At 42.0% G+C, this 11,377-nt stretch overlaps 1 protein-coding gene across 1 annotated transcript; it reads left to right on the top strand.

Annotated features, from left to right (window-relative positions):
• Positions 1-779: 779 nt before the first annotated feature.
• LOC125521129 (splicing factor SF3a60 homolog) lies at positions 780-8,778 on the top strand. The gene is made up of 13 exons (XM_048686174.1): positions 780-1,097; positions 1,506-1,696; positions 2,103-2,213; positions 2,717-2,821; positions 3,488-3,630; positions 4,405-4,501; positions 4,787-4,948; positions 5,030-5,101; positions 5,183-5,296; positions 6,983-7,060; positions 7,141-7,269; positions 8,193-8,339; positions 8,429-8,778. The coding sequence occupies exons 1-13, from the start codon at positions 830-832 to the stop codon at positions 8,573-8,575; spliced, it is 1,764 nt and encodes a 587-aa protein (XP_048542131.1). The 5' UTR covers positions 780-829; the 3' UTR covers positions 8,576-8,778.
• Positions 8,779-11,377: the final 2,599 nt, after the last annotated feature.

Here is an 11,377-nt window from a genome sequence, read left to right as displayed (position 1 = left end):
CATGCATGCTTAATTATAATCAACAAGCAGCGTTGGTTGAGATGGCTAGCACGTGCAGCGCGAAGGCCAGTTTGTGGTTCGAACACTCAGGACGCTTATCCATTTTTAATGTCCTGTTTATTTTTTCCTCTAGCTGACAACTGGGCCATGCACAGACGGAGAGACTTGACCTCACTGGCAGGTCGCGCTGTACATCATACATACATGGCGATGAAGCTCAGGACTATTCTCCGAAGTTCGAGGACCGTATACATAACGTATTTTCAAATACAAGGATCGTATTGAAACACTTCCTGAGTATGAGGACTGTTTTGGACATAGCCACCAAGTATGAGGACCATAGATGCTATTATCTCATTTTCGGTCTTGTAAATGCTGAAACTGTGTAAGAAGAGCCAAAGTTTGGCGAAATGACGTCGTAATTGCCACCGTCAAGTTACGTACCCCTTCGCCCCCGAGCGCTCTCTTACCCATTTTTAATGTCCTGTTTATTTCTCCCCCTAGCTGACAACTGGGCCATGCACAGACGGAGAGACTTGACCTCACTGGCAGGTCGCGCTGTACACCATACGTACATGGCGATGAAGCTCAGGACTATTCTCCGAAGTTCGAGGACCGTATACATAACGTATTTTCAAGTACAAAGATCGTATTAAAACACTTCCTGAATATGAGGACTGTTTTGGACATAGCCACCAAGTATGAGGACCATAGATGCTATTATCTCATTTTCGGTCTTGTAAATACTGAAACTGTGTAAGAAGAGCCAGAGTTTGGCGAAATGACGTCGTAATTGCCACCCCTTCGCCCCCGAGCGCTCTCTGCCCCGATGCTATTATCTCATTTCCAAAAAAAAAAAACCCTAGCCCCGCCGCCCTCCGCCGCCGGGCCGTCGACCGCAGCGAACCTTCCCCGACCCTTTCGCTCCGTACTCCCCGCCGCTCCCCTCGTCGACCCTTCCCTCCCTATACCCCGGCGGCCGTCGACCGATCTCAGCAAGCCGCCCCCGTCGGCCAAGTTCGCCGTCCTTCCCCGAGCCCACTCCGAGTCACCTTCCCGCCGCCGCCCGAACGAGTTATTCTCCCTCGCCAACCCCGAGTGAGCTCGCCCTCCTGCCCTCCACCGAGCCCCCCCCCCCCCCCCCCCCCCCCCCGTTGTTCAACATGCAACATGTTCGCATGGCAGCTACTAGCCAAAATTTTGATTGTTGTGTGCTGTGTGGTGGCTGTTATGACATGATTTTGTATGAAATGGTGGCTTCTGTGCCATGATTTTGCTCTGTGTGCAAGTGGCTATGACATGATGAACACAGCTAGTCAAACTGCCGGCTAGTTTGCACCTTTCCTATTCTTAGGAAAAGAGGAAAATAGCAAGGCAATTCCTAGCAACGACACATTTTTTTAAATAGTCAAACGTATCCCCTCATTGGCACTTTTCAGAAATGCAGTATTTCCGTACCCGAATTGTCCCGATACTGATAATGCATATCTGTAATGGTGTTTTTTAGGCTGAAGCGGCAGCAATGGCATCGTCAGTGCTGGAGGCCACACGAGCGGCGCACGAGGACATCGAGCGGTTAGAACGCCTGGTGGTGCGCGAGCTGCAGCGAGATCCCGCCAATGCCCGCGACCGCCTCTTCCAGTCCCACCGCGTCCGCCACATGCTCGACCTCGTCATCTCCACCTCCGACAAGCTCGTGAGCCCCTCCTCTCTCTCGTTTCACGCTTGATTTAGTGGCTGTAGCTTTGCTTAATTCCTGTCTGCCACAGCCAGAGCTCAGTGATGTCGCATCTCTGTTTTCTGTGGTTAGGATTGGTTTTCCAAATTTGCAATATCTTGAATTGAGATGCCTAGGGTTGCTTATGTGTTAGCTCCACTAGTTATTGTCCTGGGGAATTCCAAAGTTGAGCTAGACAGATTGATTTTTTGGCTTTATTTTTACAAGATATGCGCGAGGGTAGATAAAATCAGTGTATAATATTACAACTTTTAGTATCGTGCTGCTATTTCCCCCCTTTTTGATGTGAGTGAAGAAGTGCAGTTTGGGAATAGTCTGTTTCTCTTTATAAGGTGAATTTTGCTAATATGACTTTCTTAATTAGGTTGAAATCTACGAAGACAAGGACGGTGCTAGGAAGGATGAGATCTCCTCCCATCTTACCGCGCCGGTGCAAAGCGACATCTTCCCCAAGTACTATGAAAGGCTCAAAGAGGTACATAATCAAACTGTATCCAGTCTGACTCTACCCAGTAATCACTTAGGCACGCCATGGAATCAGAGTGGCAGGACGCTAGCCAGGCCGTCGATGCTGTAGTTTATTCATGTACCGCCAAAAGCATTCCATGCTATTGTCGTTTAGTGGATAGTTCTTTTTAATTATTTTACCTCTGGACTCTCATACCAAAGAATTGGATGGTAGAAAACCAAATTATTCAATAGCTCGCTAGGTTTTCTTACCAACATGTCAACCCTAAAAAGGCAAAATATTAAGAGTAGAACAAGTTTTATTACGATCCTTGAAAATTAAACTACATACATACTAGTGAGTTTTCTGGTTATTTTACACTATGTTGATCTTGCACTTCATGCCAATCAGGACCCCCTGGTCGACATATGTGATGCAAATCAGAACTCGGTTTTATTCGAAAACTTGAACTTCTACTCTTTATTCAGTGGTGATTATTCTTTCATTTACAGTTTGTTGCATGTTTGCAGATCCGTGATTACCATAGGCGGAATCACTCTGCCCGTTTCATCAGCGAAACTGACGATTATGAGGAGCTACTAAAGGAGGAACCGGCTATTGAATTCACTGGCGAGGTGCTGTCCAGTACAATTTTCACCTTGATAATCCTGCTTGAGATGATTTGTGCACTGTTTTATCCTAATGCATACCGTGGTTAATCTAATTCTCTTTTCTTGCATAGTTGCATATAATATCTTGACTACCCGCAGATGCAAGTTTGTTGTAGTATACATACCTATGTTTATATATTCTATTCTTGAGAAGAAAAATGCATGGCAACCTCATCGTATCGCCTCTATCTAAATTGTCTAGTCCTGCTTCACGCTTCCATACTAAGTTGATTATGTTAAGTGCAAAAGTTATGGTAAATCATCAATAAGGTCTGTCTGCTAAAAACATTGCAGAGCCCTGTAGCACCCTTGTCTTCCTTTTTTGTTGCAGTAGTCTTGAACTCGAGGGTATCTCTATTGTGATACGTGTATTTTAATTTCTGCAGGGTTGTTTGATTCCTCTTGTAGGATCACGGTGCTATGCATGGTAAGATTTAGGTTAATGACAAGATACTAGATGGAGCATGATTAACTTGAGAATCAATTACTGCTTATTTATTGTCATGATTCGCATTATCATGTAGTTCTAATCTACATTGCATGTTCATCCCATTAAATTGTTAATATTTTATATGCTGTTCTGGTTGCAGTTACTTATATTGCTAATGGTCTTGTTCTGCATTTTGATAGGAGGCATTTGGCCGGTACTTGGACTTACATGAGCTCTACAATGAGTTCATAAATTCCAAGTTTGGATCGCTAATGGAATACTCAGCATACGTTGGTACTTTTGCTCAGACTGAAAAAATCTTGCATAGTCTAAAAGCTACCAGGTATGCTACCAGCATTTTCTCTAAAACCAAGAACATATCTCCTAGCATGAGCTTATCTCTCCACATCGATCTTAGATATATTTCCCTCCTTTTCTTCTTGGGCTGGTTAGGACTAGGATCGCACTTCCTGACCAAACGGAACCCCAAAAGGCATACCTTTCCAGTCAATCCAGATTGATCAGTATTCTGTATGGTAGGAACAAAAGAACAAAATATTCATGTGTCGGATGTTGGCTGCTGCTATAGTTCTGTTTCATATCATAGGCCCAGCAGTGCCAGTTTATTTCTTGTGCGTACCCAATGCAGAAGCAGGGGGTTACTGATTACTGGTTGTCTGGACTTCATTGCTTCTTACATGTAGACTATAACTGTATCACTTGTAAGGGTTCATTACTTGGTCTCATTTGTCGCTGTGTTATAAAGTTGTCATGTTGTTTGTTCCAGAATTCACAAGAGCAATACCCGAAATCTCTCTACCAAAATAATTTATTAATTACCTGTGAACTGTAATTTCTGTTACCTATCTATTGTACCGACAATACCGTGTTTACCTAACAAACTGAATGGATACCCTCGTTTGGGATTGAGAGGAAACATAACAGGTAACTACTAGAGTGGTGGGGTCTAGTAAGACCTGTATTGAAGTACATGTGATTAACCAAAATTTGCTCAACACGCCTAACATTTGTTTGATCAACTGTAGTTTTTTAAAGTGTACATACATTTCTGTAAAGATGATTTATGAACTTATCTTCATTTTCTTCAATTTTTCAGGCAATACAAAGAATATTTGGAGCATATTTTGGAATACCTGATGTCATTTATGTATCGTACAGAGCCATTGCAAGATATTGATAAGATTTTTACAAAGGTCAATCCTCTTGACTCTTGTACATTCTAGTATATTTTCTTTCTTCTGTATTCACACCTTGTGTTGTGCATCACTTAAGACTTGTGTTGGGGTTGAGAATATATGCAGATATTACTCATGATCTATCACTGATTCACTGTTATGATTAATTTTAGTGTTGCTGGTGGTGGGGTTGAGAATATGTACTTAACATAGAACTAGAAATAACTACTATCAAACCCATATAGGTTCAAACTTCCATGGTAGGTAACAACTGACTAGCTAATAGTATCTATGCTTGTGCAGTTGCAAAGTGAGTTCGAAGAACAGTGGGCCAATGGCGAAGTACCTGGATGGGAGAATAAGGGCACAGAGAAAAAATCTGAATCGCAAGAGTCTGCAGTAGACCTCGATTACTACAATATTGTTGAAGAGCTTGTAGAGCTTGGTCCGGAAAAGTTGAAAGAGGTACGATCTTCTAACACAGTTAGTGTTCTATTTTATTCCATCCTTAACTTGGCCTTATTTAATACTGAAACATTTTTCCAGGCTTTAACTGCTCGTGGATTGAAGGGTGGCGGCACTGTTCAACAGCGTGCTGAGCGCCTTTTCTTGCTGAAGGTGACTACTAAACACCCTTGCTAATCTTGTTTGAGCTATTTATCAGTTTTAAATTTGCTGCTGCTGGTCATATTTTTGCAGCATACACCCTTGGAACAATTGGATCGTAAGCATTTTGCCAAAGGTGATGATTTGAAGAAGGAAATTGCTTTGGTTGAAGTGAAGATGAAGCGCTTATGTGAGATTCTCGATGAGGTCAGCTCTTACTCTTTTTATGTGTTCGCAATGACTTGTGCTTCCAATCACCCATTTCAACATGGGTATGTTAGTCAAATCATGACTACACCAGTTTAGTTTGAGGAATGGCCTTGACCTAGGATAAGCTAGTCCATTGCGGATGCTCCCACCCATTGATTACGAGTCGAGAGACTAGTCGAGATTAGTCGCTAGACTAGTCTATGAGTCACATTCTGGGTGTCAACTAGAAATCTCGTGTAGACTAGTTCGCCGAGTTGAGGAGTCGAAGGACTAGTCATAGACTAGTCGTCCACCTTGAGTCCTTCGTTTTACTTTTTTAGGGATTGGGAGGGGATAAGTGAGCCAGCCACCCTGTCCCTTTCCCTCCATTGCTTCTGCTCTCCATGGATCTGCGCTCCTCTACTCTGGCCCTTTCCCCTGCGCTCCTCTTGCTCTGGCCCTTTCCCCTGCGCTCCTCTGCTCTGGCCCTTTCGCTCCATTGCTTCTGCTCTCCCTGGCTCTGCCCCTACGGTCTCCCTCCCTCTGCTGTCTTCTGGCTACTGGATCCGCTCGTCCCTCAGGTTGCAGCAAGCAAGCAAGCATATTAGCAAAGTAATTTCTCCCTTCTCTTCTTCCCTTCTTTGATTTGATTTTTACCCGCTGCCCTCTTATTTCGTTTTGTTTGCTTCAGTTTCAAGATCCTTAGGTCTGAACTGCAATGTCTGTGCCGGAAATATCTCAAGTAGTGTATTCAGCAGCTGCAGCTCAGGCCAATGATCAATACGATCCATCGAAGGATCCTGCAAGAAGCCAACTAGGAGCAAGGATCCAACATGGAAATATGCTTATTGGCCTAATCTGCAGGACAAATTGACGCTCCAATGCACTTTTTATAGTATATATTACATATTAATACTAGGTTTTAGTAATTGGTTACTGCAAGTTTGTGCTACAGTACCATGTAGTCCAGCAGTAGTCTAGACTAGTCACGATTAGTCTATGAGTTTCAACGTTCGAACGTCTCATCGACTCGTAAGCGTTGCTCCCACCATGTAATGAGACATCTATTGCTTTATTTGGGCATAGTATGGCATGGTCATGAATAGAAGTACTGGGACCATCTTTTCATGGGATTTTTTATGAGTTGCCATAAAGTTTATCTGCTTTGATCTTTTGCCTCAGACCTCATTTGGTGTGACTGTCTAAAATGCCCTAAAGCCGAGCCGCCGTTTGATGATGTGGCCTTGGGTCGAAGGGATTAGTTTCAGAATCTCAATGTTTATCAACCTATCTAAATTAGATCCTCAGAATGATGTGTAGCAAGTGAAGAAAAAAAAACGATTGAATAACACCTATCAGGAAGAGAATAGCAAAAGTTGCCATCACCTAAGTTCTGCTGTCACCAATGCCTTGATGTACCTTTTCTAGCACGTTCTTTACAAAAGTGATCATTGGTGAACGAAAAGCTCCAACTGTACCATGACTACTCTACAGCTAGATTTTTGAACCAACATTTCCATGTGTATGGAATTCTATCATGATCTACTTTCCTTGGTGTGGTTTACGAAAGTTTCCTTTATCTTGGTAGGACTACCAGTCATCGGCATTTTTCGCGGCATGTTCTTCTAATTTTATGTCCATTTTAAATTTCAAGTTTAACCTGGTGCTCATGCCTTGGTAGATTTTATGTTTTTGTGTGTGCAGGTCATTGTAAGAACAAAGGAAAATGCGGAGAAGAAGCTGACTTTGACCTATGAAGAAATGGAAGCAGAACGGGAAGAAGTACTTAAGTTTCTCCTTTTCTTCTATTTACTGAAATATTGTTCTGTTTTTTGAACTTCATCTTCTTTAACTTTGTATAGGAAGAAGTACAAGCTGATAGTGAAAGTGATGACGAAGACCAACAAATCTACAACCCTCTCAAGTTACCAATGGGTTGGGACGGGAAACCTATCCCCTATTGGCTCTATAAGCTTCACGGTCTTGGTCAGGTACCAGCTTTGTCGTTAACAGCTTAATTAGTTATCACACCAGCCTTGTCGTTAACAGCTTAATTAGTTATCAGACCAGCCTTGTCGTTAACAGTTTAATTAGTTATTACTTTTTTTGGATCTTCGATTAGAGGTCAATGGCTCATCTTACTGTTTGCTGAATATTTCTAAGTCATCATGTTAGTAAATTTTCTTCCTACATGAATGTATTGATCATCACTTTATTGTGACACCATTCTATTTGGAAAACAAATCAATTTCCATTATGTTCAGTGACTGCCAATTAATTGACTGATGGGCAGTGGTAACTGGTATAAGGCATGTACAGTTGGATAGCACAACACGCCACACCTAGGTTAACCTAGTTTGATTTTGTTAGGTTAGTGTCTGGTTTATTGCCAAACTTTTGCAATGCCATACTTTCTTCTAGTCTTGTAACCCCACATTTTGGTGGCACATTTCTAGCCAAACATTGCTTAAGTGGTGGCCTTCAATTTGTTAGCTACAGTTTTTGTGGCTTGCCACAGTTTATAACTGTTAGGTGTGGTGATGTGTCGTAGCCATACGATTGTGCCCATATCTCAACTAATTGATCTTGGCTCAGCTTTGCTATGTGTCAACTAATTATATACGTTCTGTAATTTGAGGAAGTGTTGACCGGCAAAAAAAAACGTTTTACATTTCTCTCTTTCTCTAATACTATCATCAGCACAATGTTTGGAGCTACAAAATGGCATGTTACCAAAATGAATGGTAAATCTTAATTCGATAGCTTGCTCATAGTTTCACCTGTTATTTGTGTTGCACCTGTGTCAACTATTAAACTTGACTTTGAACATCTATAACATTGTCGCTATTATATGCCCAGCCATCACCATCGAGTTTGGTTGTAGACCACTGATGTTTTAACTATCTGTTGCCAGGAATTCAAGTGCGAGATATGTGGTAACCACAGTTACTGGGGGCGAAGGGACTATGAGCGCCATTTCAAAGAGTGGCGCCATCAGCATGGGATGCGATGCCTTGGTATTCCTAATACCAAGAACTTCAACGAAATTACATCCATTGAGGTACACCGGCTGCCATTTGCTGTTGTCTTGTTCATGCGATGTCTTGCTTGCCGCTAAGTTGCTTTGACATGCCTGATTTGTGCTGTCAGGAGGCGAAAGCACTGTGGGAGAGGATACAAGCAAAGCAAGGGCTGAACAAGTGGCGGCCAGACTTGGAAGAGGAGTACGAAGACAAGGATGGCAACATCTACAACAAAAAGACGTACACTGACCTGCAGCGCCAAGGCCTGATATAGATATGCGATTCTTGTGCGTTGGGGTTTGGACGGCGCTAAATCCATTGAAACCTGCTGACCTTGATGGTCGCTGCAACTCTGTTTGCATTATATACTCTGCAAGATGTTACTCCGTGTTATATTTTACGCGCCGGAGTACTTGGGAGCTCAACTTCCTTCTTCGGGGTACATTGCACATTATGCTCTATAATTGGTCCATCTTACTCCGTGTTCTTAGGTCCTGTTCGGTCAAATCCTTTCAAGGTTTCGCTTCAACGTCAACGTGGAGAAAGAAATATTATGTAACGGTGTTGGAGTTTGACATGTAAGGAAAGAGCAAGACAGGAAGTAGGCTTTTACGCAGTCCGGAGCGTCAGCCTTTTGCCCGGTCCGGAGCATCAGCCTGAGTAAATCGTGTGCCCGCCTTTACATGTGTCGTACATTTACTATCCCGATGTGGCGCCCCTCGACTACAAATCCATGTGCTTGCTCTAGTGCACATTGTTAGGGCATCTTCAAGACAGATTTGTAAACCTTTTGCAACCATCCGGACCGAAGAAGTCATTCAACACGGTTTTGTGTCGGTCCGGACGTGATTTCTCTTGTAAATTGAAAACAAAAATAAAGGAGGTTTGTGAGAATCCGGACACGCGAAACGTACGAATCCGACACCCTAGGCCAACCCAAAACCCTTCCCAGACCCTGCGGCTCCATTCTCTCCTTTCTCTCTTGTTGTCTGTGACTCCATTCTCTCCATTTTCTCTCTTGTTATTGTTGTTGCTCCACCACCCTGGCCAGCAGTGGCGGAGCTAGCATTTGATATCAGGGTGGTCCGCCCCCAATTTTTTTATAACTAATATTACATGTGAACATTCTAACTAATTACCAATAGCACATAGAAATAGATCAATATGGTCTTACAGACACACTAAAATTCTCAATTAAATCTTAGTTTTGCATAAAGAAGCCTACATAGTAAATAGTATATGGACCATAGCACATACCTTGAGAAGTTCAAAAAGACTATCTTTCTGGCCTACGTTTTTGCATTGCCATGAAGGTATCAATTATGTCATCTTCATTCACCTCGGAGAAAGCATCCCTCTCAATGTATGTGACTAGGCAATCATCCAAAAGACTATCACCCATCTTATTTCTCAACTTGTTCTTGACAAAACTCATGGCAGAGAACGCACTCTCAACATTTGCTGTTGCCACCGGGAGAATCAATACCAATTTTAAAAGCAAGTACACCAAATGATGAACTATATGTCTCCCTATTTGAACAAGCTTAACCGAGAGATCAACAAGATTTCCAAGGCCTTGAAAATTCTCATCATTTCTCATGTCATCAATATAGTTATCAAGTTGTAATTCAAGGTGTATCAAGTCGGCACTTGAAAAGTCTTTGGGATAAAACTCAGCAAGTCTTCGTACCTTGTGTGCATCAAAAGAAACAAATGAGTTAAAGAGATTCTGTACCACTTTTGAAAGCAATACAAATTTTAGAAGCAAGTTTGCATACCTTTTGTGCATCAAAAGCAGCAAATGAGTTGGCGGGATTCAAATCAGACATACAAGATAGCAGCTCCATATTGATCTCATCAAACCGATTTTCAAGCTCTTGACTAATTTGATCAATGACTCCAAGAAAAACTTCTCTTCGAAAGTGATCATCATTTGTTTGGGGTCGAGCAAACCGTGTTGATCTTCCATAAGGCACATGATTATCTTCCATTATAGGAACTTTAATGCCATGCTTGTTACAAAATAGTGTGACCTTTTGCATAAATGCATCCCACCCATTAGCCCTAAGCTCTTGTATTCTACTTTTTGCAGTTCTAACAAGTGCCATTGCAGTAAGAATATCTGGGTCTCTTCTTTGCAAACAATCAGACAAATCACTTGTGTATCCAAGAATGAAAAGCATCAAGTGTGCATTGAAAATAAAGTCAAATGACTCGAACACTCCAACAATAGTATGAATTTTGGGTCAATCACTTCTTTGTGAAGCATCTTGTCCAAGAGTTATGAGCACATCACGGATTGTGGGATACATAGCAATAATGTTAAGAACAGTTTTGTACTGAGAGCCCCACCGAGTATCACCAGGCCTAGGTAACCCCATCTCTTGATTCAAACCACTCCCAGTTTGTAACTCACCACATTCAAGTAGTTTCATGATATTATGAAGTCTAGCATCTTGAAGCATGTCATGACGCTTACAAGACACTCCAATAACATTCAGTAATAAAGACACTTGGTCAAAAAACCACACACAATCATCATTTCCCTTGGCAACATCAACAAGAACTAGCTGGAGTTGATGTGCAAAACGATGAATATAATATGCAGAAGGTGACTCTTTCATGATCAATGTTTTCTATCCTTTAATTTCTCCTCTCATATTACTAGCCCCATCATATCCTTGCCCACGAATTTGTGTTATAGTCAAACCATGGTCAATAAGTAAAGTTTCAATTGCTTCCTTAAGTGACAGTGAAGTAGTGTCACTTACATGAACAACTCCAAGAAAGTGCTCACACGGCCTCCCTACTTTATCAACAAAACGAAAGCATAAAGCCAGTTGTTCTTTATGTGATACATCACTAGACTCATCAGCTAGAATAGCATAGTACTCATCACCAAGTTCATCAATAATTTGCTTTCTAGTAAGTTGTGCACAACATTGAATAATCTGCTGTTGTATCCGATGAGATGTCAATTGGTAGTTACCTGGTGCATTCTTCAAAACATACTTATTCACCTACTCACTATTTGCCGCAAGCCACTTCAGTATCTCAAGGAAGTTTCCTCTATTGC

This window comes from Triticum urartu, chromosome 7 (genome assembly GCF_003073215.2).
Source record: "Triticum urartu cultivar G1812 chromosome 7, Tu2.1, whole genome shotgun sequence".
Lineage (NCBI taxonomy): Eukaryota > Viridiplantae > Streptophyta > Magnoliopsida > Poales > Poaceae > Triticum > Triticum urartu.
This window is presented reverse-complemented; position numbering and strand designations above follow the sequence as displayed.